At 46.3% G+C, this 20,479-nt stretch overlaps 1 protein-coding gene across 2 annotated transcripts; it reads right to left on the bottom strand.

Moving 5' to 3' along the window:
- Positions 1-1,115: 1,115 nt before the first annotated feature.
- DDX27 (DEAD-box helicase 27) lies at positions 1,116-19,227 on the bottom strand. Of its 2 annotated transcripts, none has more exons than XM_060619864.3 (21): positions 19,050-19,227; positions 17,200-17,346; positions 16,480-16,542; positions 16,063-16,228; positions 15,478-15,518; positions 15,265-15,351; positions 14,498-14,603; positions 12,858-13,031; positions 12,090-12,240; positions 9,433-9,532; positions 9,120-9,261; positions 8,087-8,240; positions 7,163-7,244; positions 6,886-7,063; positions 5,610-5,716; positions 5,289-5,391; positions 3,331-3,425; positions 3,113-3,236; positions 2,491-2,578; positions 1,408-1,482; positions 1,116-1,281 (listed from the first exon to the last, which is right to left on the bottom strand). In XM_060619864.3, the coding sequence occupies exons 1-21, from the start codon at positions 19,140-19,142 to the stop codon at positions 1,263-1,265; spliced, it is 2,295 nt and encodes a 764-aa protein (XP_060475847.1). In that variant the 5' UTR covers positions 19,143-19,227; the 3' UTR covers positions 1,116-1,262. The 2 variants fall into 2 exon arrangements, with proteins under 2 accessions (XP_060475847.1, XP_060475856.1); XM_060619873.3 differs by having other exon boundaries at positions 16,480-16,539; positions 19,050-19,157.
- Positions 19,228-20,479: the final 1,252 nt, after the last annotated feature.

Here is a 20,479-nt window from a genome sequence, read left to right as displayed (position 1 = left end):
AGTACGCAGCTCTGCACTTGGCTTTTTTTAACCCAACAACTTAGCTTGGGGACCTTTCTGTAAGCATATACATATGAGGAGCCTGAACCCTACTCCATCATGCATGTGTGCCATTATTTACTGGAATGGAACCCTCTGCTGGTGACTGTTAGGTGCAGCCTAAATGAATAGCTTCGAACACACTTTTAATCTCAAGGGTATGTGCTACTGGTAACTATTAAAATTTTTGAGCTGGTGGTGGGGAGGTGTATACTCCTTGAAATTATATAGGACAGAGTACAAACATACAATTTTGTTAAGGGGGATCCCTTCACTCTCATTATCAAAGGAACCTATGATTGAGAAAGGATGAGAACCTCTGTTCTACAGGGTAAAAGCTGGTTTTTGCAACAAAGAGCTAACTCATCCCTTCGGTCCCTTTGAGCTTCCGTCTCTCCATTAGCACTTCCACAGCACAGTCTGTCAAGAGTATGGGTTCAGGTAGACCCTGGTTTCAAAAACCTGAATTCCCAACAGTGTAACGCTGGAAAGTTACTCCCTTGGCTTCTTCATCTGCAAAATGGGGCTAACTACCTCGCTCACAGGGTGTAGTGAATTTAAGGAGACATGCTCAGTACACAGAACGTCAGGTACATGGCAGATGGTCACTAAATGATAGCTTTTAGGTCTTAGGACACATCAAGAGAACTTCTAGCAAGAACATCCTCCACATCCACTCCTCTATAAGCATATAAGATGTATAGGAAGTATATGGGGTAGACTATATTGAGGGAAGAGACAGAGGAATAAAATCTACAATTCAGATCGGTTTATTCTCTCCCAAAATATACTTCCTCTATTTGGGGTGTGTGTGTGTGTGTATAGTATATATTATATATACACACGTACACACATTTTTAACGTGTAATTTTTTTTTTTTTAAGTTTTATTTAAGTTATCTCTATACCCAACATAGGGCTCAAACTCCCAACCCCGAGATCAAGAGTCACATGCTCCCTCAGCTGAGCCAACCAGGTACTCCCCCATCTGGTATCTTTGTGTGAAAGTTAGTAAGAAGTGAGCCTTGGCTGACTCACAAGGATGCTTAGGAAATAGCTCTACATATCACCACCACTCCCAACCTTTTTTTCTTTTTTAATGTACAAATGACACACTAAATCTTTAAAAGTTTTTTTTACAAATGGAGAAAAGAGACCAAGCCAGGATGACTTCCCATAAGGAAGGGATCTAAGGGCTGCCCCACGGACTCCAGGCCACCACAGCTACTTCCTCCTCTTGTACCTACAAAGAAAATCAGCAGAGTGAAGACTGGCCCCCAAAGACAGAAACAAGGTGGAGCTTTCCCATGAAAGGTTTGTTCTCCAATCCCAGTCATAACCTCTGGCCCTCCAAAACTGCAAATATTACCTGGATTTAGATTTAAAGTTTCCTCCTCGTCTTTGGTGGTGCAAGCCCAACTGTTTCCTTTCTTCAAAGGAGGGGCTGTGGGTTCAAGAAGGTAAGATGCTGAAATGGCTGCTGGAAAGACAGATGATGTCCCATAACCCCTACCGCCTGCTCCCACATGAGGCATCACTAATGCATCATTTTCAGGGCCTGAGGTTCTACACGTAGTGTTTTCCCCTGATTAAATATGGGACTGTGGAATTTAGGGCCCAGCTCCAAAAAAAAGACTCCCTTCTCATGCATCTAAAACTAATTGGGGCACCTGGGTGGCTCAATTGGTTAAGCCTCTGACTTCAGCTCAGGTCATGATCTCACAGTTTGTGGGTTCGAGCCTCACGTCGGGCTCTGTGCTGACAGCTCAGAGCCTGGAGCTGTTTTGGATTCTGTGTCTCCCCCTCTCTCTGCCCTTCCCCTGCTCACACTCAGCACTGTCTCTCTCTCAAAAATTAAACATTTTTAGAAACTAAAACATTTAAAAACAAAACAAAACTGGAGCACTGGCGTAGCTCAGTCAGTTAAGCGTCCAACTCTTGGTTTTGGCTCAGGTCATGATCTCATGGTTCACGAGTTTGAGCCCCAGATCAGGCTTCGCGCTGACAGTGCAGAGCCTGCTTGGGATTCTCTCCCTCTCTCTTTCTGCCCCTCCCTTGCTCGCTTGCTCTCTCTCCCTCAAAATAAACTTAAAAAAATTTTTTTTTTTAGTTTTACAAAAATAAACTACTTGGGAAGCTTAATCTATCCCCATCCTGGGGTGGGGTGTGTATAACACATTCCTATGAGTAAAAAGGGATCCTCTGCTATTCTGTTTCTGAACCAGAAATATGCTGTTTCTCCTCCAAGGTAGGAGGACCTTAATTCTTTCCTCCTATTCTCACTCTGGGATCCAGAGATGGGCTGTGGAGGGGGGAAGGTGTCAGACAAGAGCCCTTAAAATTAAGTATTATAAAGCTACAGGTATATGGGAATTGGGGAGCACAGAAGGAGGAAGAAGGTTTATAGCTTTAATCATAATATGAAGAACCCCATGATGACTTAAAACCCTACCCGGCTCGATACTGTTTCAAGGCCTTCTTGCTTGTGTTAGTAAGTTCTTCATCAAATACAGATTTCTTCAGCTGCTTTTGTTTCTTGGCTGTGCAGAGAAAGAACAGGTTACCTATGTCCTCTTTGGCCTAAGCTCCCAAATCCAATCCTTAAGCTCAGGGTAATGGTTCCAAATTCAGTGAATGCTCTGGTCTGGTGATTTACTGACATGGAAACAAGACATCAATCAGGTGCCAGCAAAAAAGAGATGAGGAATTCAGAAGTGCCACATCTGAAGAACCACTCCAAAGGACGACTGCAGAATCCCAAAGTAAAAACCACTGAAATGTGAAATGGGCTGAAAGACTGACTTCACTTCTTTCTACCCTGACCCACTCCTCCAAGTAGCAGTTTGTAAGGACATAGGCTCCAGAGTCAGAAATGCCTGGGTTCAAATCCTAGCTGTCCCCACTAATCATGGGGTCACTTTCCCACTTGGGAACCCAAAACTGGACAGCTGTACACACTGGTGCACACTCATTACTCAAAAACTACAGGGTCTTATCATCCCTCCAATTTTCTCCCTGACCACAAGTACAAGTTTCAGGGAGAAGCCTCCTACCAGGCAGTCCCATCTGCCTACCGGGGACTCTTGCTGGCTCCTCTTCCGGCATTGCTCGGGCCCTCTTGGCTCTGCGATTTCTCTTGGCCAGCCGCTCAGCAAACATCTGTGCCTTAAGGATTTCAAACTGGGACCTTTCTTCTGCCTGGAAAGAAGGATGATGTGAGTATGGAACAGACCAGGAAGCCCTGACACATGCCACTGGGCAGGGACTCAACTCCAAAGGGAAAGCCACTCACTGTCATCTCCCCCTTTTTCTTGGCATCCTTCATAAACTTCTTCCTCTTCTTCTTTCCTCTTAAGGCCAAGTCAAACTCCTGCAGAGCCTTGGCAACTAGGATGAGGAGACAACAGGAGATTTCCGGTACTCTTGTATCTTTTTTTTTTTTTTTAAAGCAATTTACTTTTTTTTTTTTCTCAACGTTTATTTATTTTTGAGACAGAGACAGAACATGAACGGGGGAGGGTCAGAGAGAGAGGGAGACACAGAATCTGAAACAGGCTCCAGGCTCTGAGCTGTCAGCACAGAGCCCGACGCGGGGCTCGAACTCACGGACCATGAGATCATGACCTGAGCCGAAGTCGGACGCTCAACCGACTGAGCCACCCAGGCGCCCCTTTTGTATCTTTTTTTAAAGACGTGCACATATTTTAAATTGGTATGTAAGAGTTCAAAAAGAAGCAGCAAAAAAAAAAAAAAATGAGAAGCAGCAAATCATGTCCTCTCCTGGTGGTTACCTCCACCAAGTGGTAATCTCACTAAATCACATGCTTATTGCACTATTCCTCAACCCATTTGAGATATTATCTACCTCCTGTTATGAAAGATGATTTGGTTCACTTACAGTCCCAGACCTTTCCACAATATAACTATTTTTAACGCAGAAACTTAACGTACACACACTCTAATTTTTTGTCCCATCAAATATAGGTGGTATTTCTTAAACTGCGGATACAACCTCTTAGCAGGGTAAATTTGCAATCCCTAACAAAATAATAAATACACACACCCTCTGACCTACAGTTTCACTTTCAGGGATTTATCCTGCAAATCAAATATACTTGCTTAATTGTGAAAGGGCATTTGTACAGTTATTCACTACATGTTTACAACAGCAAGAAATTATAAACAACCTCAGTGTCCCTCGACAGTAAACTAATTAAATAAATTATAATCTACCCACGTGATGGAACACCGTGCACCCATTAAAAAAAAAAGTTAACTAGGTACGTACCTGTATAAAATACAAGCTACAAAATTAAGTGGAAAAAGCAAGGCATATGGGGCACCTGGGTGGTTAAGTGTCAGTTGGTTAAGTGTTCTGACTCTTGGTTTCGGCTCAGGTCTTGATTTCATAGTTCGTGGGTTTGAGCCCCATGTCATGCTCTGTGCTGACAGCACACAGCCTGCTTGGGCTCTTTTTCTCCCTTTCTCTCTACTCCTCCCCCACTCTCTGTCTCTCTTGTCAAAATAAATAAAAGAAAGAAAGAAAGAGAAAGAAAGAAAAAGAAAGAAAGAAAGAAAAGAAAGAAACGAGAAAGAAAAGAAACTAGGTGTAGAAAAATCTGAATTCATTTGTGTGATAAAAAGGGGGGAGTGTAGGGAATACATATAAATATCTTCCCGACCTACTTTTTTTAAATTGTGGCAAAAAGGACAGAACACAAAATTTGCCCTTTTATGCATTCTACATCTACAATTCAGTAGCACTAATTACATTCACAGTGTTGCACAACCATCACCGTGATGTTTCTGTAACTCTTTCATCATCCCAAATGAAAGCTCTGTAACCATTAATAATAACTCCCTCCCCACAACCCCTGGTAATCTCTATTCTACTTTCTGCATTTATGGATTTGCCTCTCTAGGTACCTCATATAAGCAGAATCACAGATATCTGTCCTTCTGCGTCTGGATCATTTCACTTGGCATGTATTCAAGGTTCACCCTTGCAGCACGTATCAGCTTCATTACGGCTGTACCATGTACTGTCGTTTTGTGTATCTGTTCATCTGCTGACAGACACAGGTTGCTTCTAACCCTTGGCTATTGTGAATCATGCTTTAATGGATACTGGCATACAAGTATCCATTTGAGTCCCTGTTCTCAGTTCTTTTGGCAATAGACCTAGCAATGGCATTGCTGGGTTCCAGGATAATTCTGTGGTTAGCTTTTTGAGGGACCTCTCCAACATACTTTTTTCCTTCTTTCTCTCTTCCTTGGTCTGGAACCAACTCCTCTCAGGCTCGTGGTTCAGCACCTCTTTCCCCTTCTCCAGGAGCCGTTTTGCTGTGTTGATCTGTGGAAACAGCAAAAAGATGGCTGCCGTGAAACCTACATCTGAGGATACGTAACATGGCAGCTGCAAGAAGCCGCTGCCTGCAAATGTCTGGGGCTCCGATAACGTTTGGCAGACACAGCATTTCGGAAGGGCAGAGCCGGCAGGGGCTGTGGGCTCTGCTCTGTGGTCGGCTTTCTGCACTGTACTGTGGGCCACAGCCCTCCACGCGGCCACACCTGGACTTCCGACTGCTGCAACTCTTTCTCCTCAGCCTCGAGCTGCAGAACCGCATACACGTCCTTCTCCATTTTCTCAATCTTGTCCCGGAACTTGAGGATGACATCTCAAGGGAAGGGAACAAAACAATTTTTTAGCTGAGGATAAGTACTGTGTAACTGATGAAAACAACATGTGTATTTAGTGACAACAGAAAATGGGGATTTTTTACATGTTATTTCTCTGCTTAACAACACCCCCCCCCACACACACACAAAGAGCCTGTTGCTCTTGGAATAATCCAAACTCCTAAGCGTGGCCCCTACCTACCTCTCTGAGCACCTATCTCCACCTTGCTCACTGTGCCCTGGGCCCTCTGGCTCTTCCTTCACTTTAATTCGCACACCAAGTCTGCTGCCTCAGAGGCTTTGCCCTGTTTTCCTCTGCTGGGCACACAGTCTCCAGAGCACTCACGGCTGCCTCGTTCTCCTGATTCAGGCCTCAGCTCAAATGCCATCTGTTCAGAGGCCTTTCCTAAACAGCTTTCGAAAGTAGCATCTCTCCTCCTGTCTGTCATGCTAGATCACATCTATGATCTATTGTCTTTTTTCCACCAGAGTCTCAGCTGTTTTGCTTTCTGCTATATCCCTGATACCTAGAATAAACAGCACGAGGCACTTGGTAGTCCCAGGAACTGTTAGCTGACAGAATGAATGACGTGAAAATGAAAACGAGAGGAAAAAGACATCGTGAAGGGAATAAAGGTCTCAAAGGATGTGGCCCAAATGCTAATGGTGAGCTCTTCCACTTACTGTTTTCTAATACTGAATATATATTATTTTTATAACTTTAAAAAACAATTTTTAGAAAGGATGTGCTTTATATGACCCCTACAGAGGAGAAGGAAAAGCATGAAAGATATCTAAAACATAGAAGTGCTGCCCTCTGCCCCCCTGTGAAAGGAAGGAGGGTGATAAGTAAGGATTTTACCCCAAAATGAAGCCCTCTCTTCCCAAAGGATGGAAAATAACCTAAGAGTGGGGCACTCAGGGCACAAGTCTGTCATTATTCCCTTTCACATAGAGAGAGACCAAAGCCCAGAGAGGCAAGGTGAGACCGGACCAGGGTCACTCAGCAAGGAAGGGGCAGGACTGGGATTCAAATCTGACTCCTGACCGCAAGGCACCTGCTCTCACCTATTACCCTCTGCCTCCAGCTCTGTCCCACAGAGTCCGATCTAGGACCCTGCCCTGCCCACCCCCACCACCCTAAGCTGCTGCAGTGGTGCCTGCTCACCTTGGGGAAGTATCCGGGCCTTCACAGGGGCTTTGGCAGCTTTTACGATCTCCTTCAGCATCTTCCGCTCCTCTTCTCCAACCAGAGACACTGAGCGCCCAGCCCTGCCAGCCCGCGCCGTTCGCCCCACTCGGTGGACATAATGCTTGATGGTGTTGGGCATGGTGAAGTTGATTACCTGGAAGGTCAAAGTCAGACCTGGGAGTTGGAGGGAAAGGGGACACAAGGAGGCACAAAGACTCCCACCAAAAGTTCAAGGAAGATACGGGCTGCTCACCGTTTTGACCCCCTCGATGTCAAGTCCACGGGCTGCCACATCTGTGGCCACAAGGATGTCAATCTGTTCGTCCTTAAAGCGCCTGGAAATAGCCACAAACAGATGTTCACTTGGATACCTAAGCCCAAAAATGCTTGCAGGAGCCTGAGCCAGCAGAGAGAATGCCAATCCCTTTGGAGTCAAGCAGCAAAGTATAGATGGTCAGAGTGACCATCTGAACAAGATCCTAAACGTCAGACCATCTAATACTTCACACAATGCCTTAAACATCCTGTAACACAGAACAAATGTAGTTTTGTTTATACCACCTTAAGCCCCAACTCTACAAATATGAAAGTCAGGAACCACAGAGCTAGATTATAGGAAGTAGCAGATGCAAATGTCTTCCGCGTTCAAAACAGCCTTTCTTTATAAAAATAACTTTCAGCTGCCTATGATCTATGGGGATAGGTGGAGAATTCTAAAGGTTTCTCCCTGCCTACCAGCATGACTCCATTCTATGAGAATTAAACAAGAAAACACATGGAAAAACAAAGGGCACAGCAAAGTAAATGATGAGGAAATGGTGGCTGGCTTTGATTCCAAATCTCATTCTATCAGACCCAGGTATGCCCAGTGCTCTGGAAAACCTATAAAGAACAAGACACATGCTATGTCCTCCCAAGTCAGAATTTTCTGCTGTGGCCCCCTCAGCAGTTCCCACACTCAATCCTAGGGCACAAGTGTCATCTGCGGGACTACAAGGAGTTCTGAATGTGTCTAAGACAGCCTTACAGCAGTGAGACTAAAATCTTTGAAGGAGGGAGTCGTGCTATCTGCATTCCATGCTACTGCTCTAACGTAACCTCTGTGTGGGATTTTCCCCCTTTCAAATGAGAGCCCTCTCTGAAGGATGGAGGGGAGCCTCAGGCCCCCGAAGTTTACCGGAGGGCCTCCAGCCGCTGTGTCTGTGACAGGTTGCCATGGAGCTCGCCCACCTGCAGCCCCATGAGCCCCAGGAGGATGTGCATGCGGTGGGCCTGCTTCTTGGTCTGGGTGAACAGCATCACGTGGTCAGTGAAGGTTCTTGTCAACAGAGCTGGAGAGGAGAGAAGAGTGAGCTGGAAGCCACCTCCAATACATACTTCCCACTCCCTCACCTACGAAGTGGCTGCTGTGCCTGGCACTGGAGGAGACAGGCTCATGTTCCAGGGCAGAGAAGAAGAGAAGCCAATTCCCAAGTGTGATAAATGCTGTGGGAGAGTGAAAGCAAGACAGGGAGGCAGCTTTAGGGCTGGCCTCTCTAAAGAGGTGATACTAGGCTGAATGACAAAGTACAAGATTTGGGGAAAGATTTCAGGCAGAGGAAAGAGCAAATGTAAAGGCCCCGAGGCAAGACAAACTTGGTTTCAACGAAAGCAAGAGAGCATGGCTGGGCATCATGAGCAAAGGCACCAAGGCTGAGGACTCCAGGCAGGCAGGGGCCAGGTCCCAGAGGGCCATACAGGACTTGCTAGGGAGTGTAGATTGTGGTCTAAGTGCGATGGGGAGACACCAGAGGGTTGTAAATAGGGAGGTAACATGAGCAAATGTTCACTAGTAAATGATCACTTTAAATGATCAGCAGTGTGGAGAAAGGGTTACCAAGGAACAAGAGTGGGAGTAGGAGCCAAGTACAAGGCCACTGCCAACAATTCAGGCAAGAGAGGCAGTAGCTTGAACCAAGGGCCAGAGGGGTGGTGGTGGGGGAAGTAGCTATGTATTCAGCAGGACCGAAGGAGGACTGGACAGCAGGAAAGAGGTGAGGTGACAGAAAAGGGGGAGGAAGGACCTGTGGCCCAAGTGGCAGAGCAAATAAATAAACAGAAGTACCATGCAACAGGTCAGGGGATCCTGAGAGAGGAGGTGCCAGGAAACACCCCACCGCTAGAGTGTGCCACCCACAAGGCCAAGGGAATCTGGCACCCTGGGCTTTCACCTGCCACAATGGCTTCCCGGTCCCCTTCCCGATTCGGCCGGATCCGGACAAACTCCTGCCTCAGGAAGGGGGCCACATCCGTGTTGCTGTTCACAAATATTCGGACAGGATTCTTCAAGGAGACAGAAGCCAGATCTTTTACCTGCCCAGCACAAAGACAGGAATGCTCACTGGCCTGCCAGGAGGCAGGGAGGTGGGGAGAGGAGGAGGCAGTGGAGGCAAGCCATGTTTGCCCCAGGCCCCCCGCTGCAGCCCAGGCAGGGTCCTCTGCACCCCTCCATTCACCCCACCAAGCAGAATTCCTGAGGCCCACCTCGTCCGTCATAGTGGCTGAGAAAAGCATCGTCTGGCGGTGGTGGGAACACATCCGGATGATCTCCTTCATCTGTTCCTCAAAGTATTCGTCCAGCATCCTGATACGCAGGGAGAAGGAATCAAGAGAAATGGACTGAGCTTGCATCTGTTGCAGTGATGTTGTAACTGGTTACGTTGCAGGCTCATTTATTGACTTATGAATTAGTACTGTTGGTTTAGCCGTTCACCAAGATTCACTAAGAACTATCATCTGGCCACGTTTGTTTTATCCTTTTTTTTTTTTTTTTTTTTGTGGAGCTATTTATAAGTTGCAGACATCACCACACCTTGACCCTAACTATCTCAGTGCACAATCCCTAAGGACCTTCTCCTACATAATCATAATGTCGTTATCACACCCAAAACGTTGAAGTGTTTGAGTAGTGTCTAAACTACAGTCCATATTGAAATATCCCTGACTATCCCCAAAATGTCATTTTATAGCTGTCTTTTTATGTTTTCAGTTCAGGAACCAAAGTTCCTACACTGCATTGGCTGTCATGTTTCTTTGGTCTCCCTTCATCCAGAAAAGTCTCCTCAAGCTTTTTCACATTCTGTCTTTGTCTGATTATTTCCCTGTGACCTGATTCAATAACTCATCGCTGCGAGAATGTGCAGGGATGCGGCTGTGCACCTCCCTCTCCATCTGGAGACACACACAGTCACTGACGTGAGTTTGATCACATGATTAAGGTGGGACCTGCCAGTTCTCTTTGCTGTAAAGGAACCTTTTTCTTCTTGTAGATAATATTAATCAGTATAGAATTACATTAACTCCAATTTGTTCAACTGAACAAATCCTCTACAGTGTTTCTCCCTCCAGCTCAGGCCCCAGTCAAGGATCAGGTACCACATTTAGCTGTCATGGTCCTTGGTTGCCTTAATAAGACCCTTCCACAGCCTTTCTTGGTCTTCTGGGACATTAACATTTAAAAAAACTTTTTTAACATTTATTTATTTTGAGAGAGAGACACAGAGTGTGTGCACGCACGAGAGCAGGGGAGGGCTGGGGAACAGAGTGGGGGGGGGAGGGAGGGAGGGGGAAGGAGGGAGGGAGAGAGAGAGGGAGGGAGAGGGAGGGGGGGAGACAGAGAGAGAGAGAGAGAGAGAGAGAGAATCCCAAGCAGGCACTGCACTGTCAGCACAGAGCCTACCGCAAGCCTCAAACTCATAAACTGCAAGATCATGACCTGAGCCAAAATCAAGACTCAGACGTTTTAACTGACTGAGCCACCCAGGCGCCTCTAGACATTAACACTTTTTAATACAATTCCCGTCCCCTTCAAAACCTAAATCAGATCATGTTCCCTCTGCTTAGAAAGATCTCCTTTACCTCCCTCAGGACTCAAGAATGGTTCATTTGCTCAGGGGGATTTAATCCATTATTCAATAAACACTTACCAAGCATCTGCTAGATACCAGACACAATCCTGGACGTAGAGCAACAAGCTCTTCACAAATATGTTCCAGGGGAGAGGAGGGACACAACCACCACAGAACCATTCGGGTGACAATGTAGGAGGTAGGAAAGGTGTAACGCCTCAGAGAATGGAAGACAGAAGTGTTATAGGGACCAGCAAAGGCTCTTCCAGTAAGGAACAGCTGGAACAGAAACCTGAGGAAGTAAAGGTTCAGTCCAAGCTGAGAGGACAGCAAGTGCAGAAGCCCCTTCATGGGCTGACAGGACTTCCCAATGGCTGCTTTGTGGGTGGACGATGAGAACACAGATGATGCGAAGAATTCTTCCCAGGACAACTGGAAGACAGGCCTGCCAAGCACTGAGATGGGAAGAGAGAGGAAGGGGCATATGGGGTCAGAAGTTCAGTTCAGGACCTGTTTAGTTTGGAGATGCTTCAACTGGAGAGGAAACCTGAACAGACGCCTCATTCCCCTGCCTCCACCTCAATCATTAGTCTGGTTCGTTGAGGTTCATTCTGTTTGGTCATGAAGGAAAGAGGTAAGCAGATGGGAGCCATATGAGAGAAAGGGAGGGAGAGAGAGAGAGAGAGAGAGAAAGGAGGGAGGGAGGGGGTCCCCTATCTCCGTAACAGACTGTTGAATCCTCACCGTGCACCTGCCACTTCACCTGTATTACTCCTTGAATCCTCAACACCATGAGGAGGGTATTATTCTTAAAATTTTTTTTAATGTTTTTATTTATTCTTGAGAGAGAGAGAGAGAGAGAGAAACAGCGTGAGCAGGGGAGGGGCAGAGAGGAGACACAGAATCCAAAGCAAACTCCAGGCTCTGAGCTGTCAGCACAGAGCCCCACGAGGCTCTCAAACCCACGAACCGCGAGACCTTGACCTGAGCCGAAGTCGGACGCTCAACTGACTGAGGCACCCAGGCGCCCCTTGGTGGGTATTTATTCTTATCCCTCACTTATATTTCCAAATCTCAGGAAGCGGCAAAGCCAGAATCTGATCTATCCTCCCTCTTCACCATCACATTGTAGAGAGAGAAAAAAAGCAAAATAATCCAGGCTAATGAGGAACAGAGGTCCAAATGTGAGCGGCTAAACTGGCATCGCACACAGGGCTATGGCGAGATCCATGCAGAATAATGTGGCGGCCACAGGACCTCAGAGCACCTGGGGCCTCACCATTCCAGGTGTACCTGTCAGCCTCATCCAGGATGAGCACCTCGATACTGCTCAGGTGGAAGGAAGGGCAGTTGTGGAGGTGATCGATGAGCCGGCCTGGGGTGGCGATGAGGATGTCAGGCGCTGCCCTAAGAGCTGCTTCCTGAGACTTCACATCCAGGCCCCCTGCAGAGAAGAGCGCCCCCCCCCCCACAGGTGGTCAATTCGGTCAGTGGTTCATCGGTATTGATTGGGCCCTGCCACCTGCCATGTCTCATCCCAGATGCAGGGGAAAGAGCAGAGGACAAGACTGGCAAAGGCCCTGCTCGTGTGGATTTAAAAGACACTGGGAGAGGCAGATCATTACGTTACAATTGTGCTAAGTGTGAAAAAAGATGATGACAGGAAGACACTTCAGAATAGGTGGATTCAAACACACAAGGACAGAAGCAGCTGCTGTGAAAACTAATGCTTTCTACATTACCTCTGACATCCCCCTGCATAGGGAAGGGAACTGTTAGAGAACAGTTATCACATAACATTATCAGAAATATTCTACCCCAAATATTTGATTCTTTATTCATACAAACCAAAAATTACATCCTAAATTGGTTTAGTACCAAGAAGATTTTTTTGCCCCAAATCTTGGAAGTTTCATTTTTTAAGGCTGGTTAAGTCTCAGTTAAGCCCCCCCACTATCTACTTTGACAACACCTCGTCTGCTTTTTCAGTGGGTTTAATCGTAGGAAGGCTTTCCCACCCGCCACCACGTCACAGTCTCTCAGGGACAGCCAGACACTCACCCACAGCCAGGCAGGTGGTAATGTTGCAGAACTGAGCCAGCTGCTTGGTTACAGAGTGCACCTGGATGCCCAGTTCTCGGGTGGGAACCAGCACGAGCACGCGGGTGACAGGAGCCTGGCGGGGTTTGTAGATCAGACGCTCCAAGACAGGTAGGGCAAAAGCAGCAGTTTTACCTGCGGGAAAAGGTAGCAGCAAAGCAGTGAGGGGAGCTTCAGTCCCTTCAAGATTCAGGTATTCACCTGAGCCCAGAAAACCTACGTATCTGTTCAGGAGGAAATGAAGCAAATTTTTTTTTCATAAAGCTTTTTTTCTGGTTTTAAACCACAGCATCCATGTAAAAAATCTGAGAAGTACAAAAACAAATATGAAAATAATAAAAATCACCCACAATTCAGCCAATCAGAGATAAAGCACCAACATAATGGTATCTATATTACCAATATTCTTCTGAATGGACAGAAATATAAAAAGACAAATTTAATGCAATAACACTATATATTCTGTTCAGTAATCCCCGTTTAAAAAAAGCACCGTGTTAACGGTGCCTGGCTGGCTCAGTTGGCAGAACATGCAGCCCTTGATCTCAGGATCGTGAGTTAAGAGACTCATGTTGGGGATAGAGATTACTTAGAAAAAAAAAAAAAATGTATTTCCTGTTTCTTTAAATACGTTTATTTTAATGGTTGCATAATATTCCATCACATGACTGTTTCTACTCTATAATTAACTGTACTGATATGAAACACTGTGATGAACACATTTTATAAAATCCTTACTCCCATTAGAGCAGCGACAAGAAGTCATGGTCACAGAGATACCCTAATAGGATATTCACAGGTCACAGATTTCAGGGGAGTCTGATGAAGGTCATGTTATTTATACATAAGCCCCAGTCACAGGAGTGAAGATTTTATGAAAGGAGTGTTCATCACAACCTTGTATATTAGTGCAGTTAATTGCAGAGTAAAAATAGTTACATAATAGAATACCATGCAACCATTTTTTAAAAATGAAGAGTATTTTAAAAAATAAGAAAATGTAGGAGCACCTGAGTGGCTCAGTCAATTAAGCACCGGACTCTTGATCTTGGCTCAGGTCATGATCTTGCAGTTCCTGGGGTCGTGACACGCATCAGGCTCTCACAGAGTGGAGCCTGCTTGGGATTCTTTCTCTCCCTGTCTCTCTCTACCCCTCCCCTGCTCTCACTCTCAAAATAAATAAATAAACATTTTTTAAAAATAAGAAAATATAATGTTGAGGGGTTTTTTTTAAAGGAAATTAATAAACAGAATATACAGTGTTACTGCATTACAGTTTATATTTATATATTTTTTTTTAATATTTAGTCATTTTTGAGAGAGAGAATGTAAGCAGGGGAGGGGCAGAGAGAGAGAGAGAGAAGGGGCAGAGAGAGGGGAACAGAGGATCCAAAGCGGGCTCCTTGCTGACAGCAATGAGCCCAACACGGGGCTCGAACTCATGAACCGTGAGATCATGACCTGAGCTGAAGTTGGACGTTCAACCGACTGAGCCACCCAGGTGCCCCTATATTTGCATATTTAGCAAAGGTGGCCCTTGGGTAAATCAACATAGACCCTTGCTGCAGGTTGAACACCCTCCTTCTGCCTCTTCCTCTTACCTGTCCCAGTGGCTGCACAGGCACAGATATCCTTCCCCAACAGACCCACAGGTATGCATGCCTTCTGAATCGGGGTGGGCTGCTTGAAGCCCATGGCTGTAATGGCCTGAACAGAAAAGACAGGGTCACACAGGAGGGGGAGGAGGAGTCCCAGCATGAAACAAGCAGGTGGTGACTGCTTCAATCCCTCCCATTCATTCCGCATTTATCAAGTGCCTATTGTGTGGGAGGCCTGTTCTAAGCATGGAGGACACAGCACTACACCAAAGAAATAAAAACCCCACCTTGGCAGTCTTACAATCTGGTAGGAAAAAAAAGACCAGAAAGAAACACATGCCATATGGAGATAAATGCTATGGAGAAAACTACAGCAGACAAGGGGGCTTGGGAGGAGGACAATTTACAGTAGGATCAGGGAATGTCTCACTGAGCAAAGGACACTGAGTAGAACCCTGAAAGAGGTGAGCACCCCAACAAGATTACTGAAAAAATCTTCCAGGCAGAGGGAGCAGTAAGTGCCAAGACCCTGAGAAGAAGACACCTAACCTTTTTGAGGGCCAGTGAGGAGGCCAAAGAGTGAGGAGACATATCAGAGGAGACCAGAAGGAGCAGAGCCTTACAAGTCAAAAGGGAACTTTTTGTTTAAGAGGGTTCTTTGGCAGTTGTGTGGACAACAGAATTCAGGGAGGCAAAGAGCCCAGTTTAGGGCCAGGAGCCTAGTTAAGGGTGACTGCAATAATCCCATGGTTGCCAAAAGAAGCCAATACCTTCAGAAGAGGGCGAGAAAGGTTCATGTCCTGGAAGGAGAGGTTTTCATCATACTGGGATGCATCTTCAAAAAATCCTCCTGCTTCCTACACCAGGAAATCAAAAGATGGACCAAGAATTCAGCAAAATGGGCCTAAGAAAACTAACTGGCCTCAGAAATCCAGTCAGGATGCAAAAATAAGCTGCACGCTGTTGTCCACGCTCATACGCACCTGTCCTTTCTTCTTCTTCCGCTCCTTTACTTTGAGTGTATCTGTGGAGAAAAACAGAGCTGACAATCAGGGCTTGTGCTTACTGAGCATGTACAATCTGCTAGATGCGGCCCTAAGTGCTTTATGTGGACACCTCACTGAATCTACCCAACAGCCTGAGGGAGCTACTGTCATTAGCCTCGGTTCACAGGTGAGGACACCAAGCAGCAAACCGGGCAAGTTCCAGAGACCACCGTGCCGTATTATCATATTTTAGCACTCGTTTCTGCAAGAAATAATTACAGAGCACCCATTTCATGGCGGGGCCCATCTGAGGTGGGATGTGGGGGACCTATCACCCCAAATAGGTCTGAATCTTAGAGGTGCCAGCAGCTGTGTGGGGCTGGGGATGGGGAAAAGGGTACAGTCTGCCTGCAAAGTACGACAACCATAACAAAATCCCAAGAAAAAAGAGAAACTAGAAGGAGTTTAACAAGGAGATCTTAAATGGAACTGTGTAGAAGAACATAGGAAATCCTACAGAGGAAAGGCAGACCCTTTCCAACTTCCTGCCCCCCGTTCTGACATCGCCTCTGTAGCATCCACCTGCTTTGGTGAGGATGTTCTCATCAGCTGATGAGTAATCAGTCTCTGAGTCTTCATCTTCTGGGCCTTCCTCATCCTTCCCTTCAAGGTCTTCCTGCTCCTCCGGTTCAGAGCCCTCCTTTGCTTCCTTCTCCTTCTCTGACTTCCCAGACTTGGCTTCTTTATCCTGGAAAAAATATTTTAATAAAGCAAGGCAACTACAAAACTTCAGGAAATCCAGAACCTCTGAAGAGCAATCTTATGCTCTCCAGCCTGGGCAGAACACTATGTGGATTCTTAGGGAATATTAACCACAGACAAAGAGAAGCCTTGCACCAGACGTTCTCCAGTTCATACTTACAGAAAAATGGTGGGGTTGTGTTGAGGGTAAAGCTCAGGGCTTAACTACACACAGAAGTACCTGCTCTGCTTTCTCACCTCTGTTTTCCTTTTCTTGCGAACTTTCTCAATCTTCTCATCTAATGTAGTAGCCGCCCTCTGCTGATAAAAATAGACGAAAAAGAAACACACATATGGGAAAGAGACAAAGCAAGATTTCTCTGAGGGTTGGGTCTCAAATGTTACTACAGAAAAGGCTTGTCTGTCCTTGGACAGATTAATCAATCTGCAGATTATTCACAACAAGAACAACAACAAACATAACAAATAGTCAACTATGAAAAATCCTGACCTGGAACCAAGAACATCTATATTTTAGAAGGTGTTTACTATTTACAACAATATAATTACCAAGAGATGTCACATTTGTATCTGAATGCTACTTAGAAAAACCCTTCCCCATGCCAATCAGACAGAATTTGTGATTTTTTTCCCCTTTTCAGTATGGTTTTAGAGAATGCCTTTCCTAATGAAGGAAATAAGATATTTCTGATACATTAAAACATCATCTGTGGATCAATTCATGTGTTTGTAACTAGTCTGTAATACACCTATTTTGCAATATTTTACACGTTTGTTTTAGTCAAGACTGTGGGTTATTTGTGACTGCTTCTCCCCACCCCACATGTTTATTTCCAAGAGTTCCAGTGTCTGTTGAATGTAAGCAAGTGGCAAAAGGCAGTGAGGTCCAGGCTAGACTCCGAAACCTACTGTCCAACTCTACCAGGCCTGGAACTGCCTATCTCTGTCAGTTCTCACCTTCTTCTTGAGCTGGCTCATGACATCAGCCATGGCCCAGCTGCCATCGTATGCCCCCTCCTTCTCAGTGAAAACAAAGTCAGGGTTGAAATCGGCACTACGGTTCTTCTGCAAGGCTTTCTGCTTTCTGCCCAGTACAATGGGCCCCTGGGAAGAGGGAGAAACAGAGTGACTATGGTACTGAGATGAAACAGCATAGAACAGGAATCTACAATTGTGGCAGATTTTAACACAGCTCTCTCAGTAACTGATAGGTTAAGCAGACAAAAATTAAGTGTCTGTAGAAAACCTGAAGAGTACAATAAGCTTCTTTCCAGTGAACATGTAGAGAACACTGCACCCACCATTATAGAATGTGTATTCGGAGAAACATGGAATAGGTACAAAAACTGATCACATAGGAGGCTTTTAAGCAAATCTTCAAAGTTTCAAAGAATCAGTATTACACAGATTACTTTCTCTTGCTGCAATTCAATTAAGTTAGAAATCAGTAACAATGGGCGCCTGAGTGGCTCAGTCAGTTGAGTGTCTGACTCTTGCTTTTGGCTCAGGTCATGACCCCATGGTCATTGTATCAAGCCCTACATCTGGCTCTGTACCGAGCATGGAGCCTTCTTAAGATTCTCTCTCTCCCTCTGCCCCCTCCCCCACTCATGCCTTCTCTAAAATTAAAAAAAAAAATTTTTAATCAATAACAAAAAACCCATACATGTGAAAACTGGAAAAGGAGGAAGACTGGCTGAACGATGGCTTCCAAGAACTAAAAAGTGCTATGCTGACTTTTTTTCCTTACTTGAGTTAAATAATTTCATGGGAACTCTCACGCTAAACTTTGTTAGTAGTAATGATTGCATATCATTTCTTGGATACTCAGTTTAACTATCGATAGCTGTATCATATATCAACTTTAGCATCATCATTTTATGACAGTTTTACATTCAAGAAATAAAAAGATTCTAGCTGCTAAGCAGAGAATACCCTGGGGGAGGAGGGTTCAAGAGAGGTGGCAAGAAAAGAGCTGGAGATCAAATATGTTAGGATGCTAGGTCCCCAAGCACAAGGTCTCAGTAGCCTGGACTACGGTGGGAGCAGTGTGGTTGCAGGAAGGGGGAGAAGCTAAAGAGAGATTCTTGAGCTAGCCTGCACAAGACTGGAGGGGGGTGAGGAGGAAGCTGTCAAGGTTGACACCCAGGTTTCTGGCTTGAGATGGAGCAGATTGGCAAGGTGAGGGAGCCCAGAGTTCAACTTTGGTGCTGAATTTGTTGAGGCCCCGGGTCACTCAAGTGGAGGTGTCTGTAGGCAGATGAGGCCACCATGGGGCAAACACCCAGGCTGGATCTTTGAAGGGTGAGCATCTTTTTCATGACACGATTCCTGTTTTAACTGCCATGGTGCTTAAAGTCTGTAACCGTCCCACCCAACATGAGCTTCAGGAGAATGGTGTCCTTGCCCATCTTGTTCACTGCTGTGTCCCGAACGCTTAACACCAGGTGTAGCACACGTAAGTGTTCAATAAATACTGGCTTAATGAACGAATCCCTGATCAGGAATTAGGCCTGGCCTCGCCCCTGGGTCTCTACTACGCAGGGCATGGATTCAACATGAGGTCAGTGATGGACACTGAGTTCACCAAGACGACAAGCACGCTGCCGGCACCGGAGCGGAGGTGATGAAAAGTTAGTGGCGAGCAAACTGAAGAAGATCTTGGGGCCCCTTCCAGGGACACTTGCCGGTCTGGTAGGAGGTCGCCGAGGAGTTGAGGGCAGGGGCCTGAAGAACCATGGAGAAAGGAAGCAGTGACAGAAATATGAATGCGCGCCGCAGCGCCCCGAACCCAGATAGGCTCATACCTCCTCCTCCTCGTCCGCGGAGTCAGACTCAGGCTCCACCGGCACGTCGTCATCTTCGCCTATGGTCCCGATTAAACCCAACTCTGCCAGCATGCTGCCGCAGCACCACTTCCGTAAACCAGCTCGCGCGCAGGCCGGCCCTTGACTTGCCCAAGACCTCCTCGTCGCCACTGCGCATGTGCTGACCTCACTTCCGCTTGGGGGCAGGCCCCGTGGCGTTCCCTACCCCCATCGCGGAGGGCGCACGCGGCCATCTGGGAGGTAGCTTGGGGTGACGGGTGTTGGGTGACGGGCTAGGCGGGGCTGGGCTTCGGTGAAGTCCTTTGTCTTGCTTGTTTCGCCGGTCGAAGTGTGCGCGGTGCGAGGTGGTGCGCTGGCCTAGCTCTGTGCGTGTGTATTTACGGACAGTTGTGGAAGAATGTACAGTGAACGCTTAGCGGGGAATGCCCCTGCCTACTAGAATTAATGTGTTTTTATTTTCCTCTTAGATTTTTTTCCACATTAACATTTATCTTCATAAAGAAAAAAAGTTAAAGAGACTAGCTAACACACAGTGCTCGCGGGGGAGGGGCAGAGAGAGAGGGAGACACAGAATCTAAAGCAGGCTCCAGGATCTGAGCTGTCAGCAGAGTCCGACTCACGGCTGCACCTGAGCTGAAGTCCGACTTAGCCACCCAGACACCCCAGATAGCTAACACATAGAAGTTACGGTGTGCCGAGAACTGATTAGAACTGATTACAGTACTTTTACGTGCATTAACTAATTTAGTCCTCATAGCAACCCTAGCAGAAGGTACCATTATTATCGACATTTTACACACGGGGAGAATGAGGCACAGAGAGGTCCCAAGGTCACAGAGCCAAGATTACAACCGAGGCAGTGGCTCCAGAGTCTGGGAAGTAGGTCCCAGAGCTTACCAGGAACGTTTCCTCCTTTTTGCGTGTGGAAATCCTACTGGTAAATGCAGCTCATTGATTGCCTGCTCACTGATTGCCTCCTCTAGGCGACTTGCCCTACACATCTGCTGGAACGGGTACTACCTATCCTTGGTAGCCATTTGCTTCTTCCATATCAACACCAATTGTTTAGTTATCTTTTCCGTGTGTGTATGCGATTTTTACCATTAAAAAAAAAAACTTTTAATGTTAATTTTTGAGGGAGAGAGAGAGAGAGCGAGAGCGCGAGCAGGGAAGTTGGCCCAGAGAGAGGGAGAGGGAGACGCAAAATCCCAAGCAGGCTCCAGGCTCCGAGCTATCAGCACACGGCCCAATGTGGCGCTTGACCTCAACAAACTGAACTGGGAGATCATGACCTGAGCTCAAGTCCCACACTTAACTGTCTGAGCCACCCAGTCTCCCTGATTTCTACCATTTTTAAGTGTACAGTTCAGTGCTATACGTTTACAGAATTTTTTCATGAATGCAAATGA

This window comes from Panthera onca, chromosome A3, assembly GCF_046562875.1.
Source record: "Panthera onca isolate mPanOnc1 chromosome A3, mPanOnc1 haplotype 2, whole genome shotgun sequence".
Classification (NCBI taxonomy): Eukaryota; Metazoa; Chordata; class Mammalia; order Carnivora; family Felidae; genus Panthera; species Panthera onca.
Note: the sequence above shows the minus strand (reverse complement) of the source record. Positions and strands in the feature narration are given on the sequence as shown.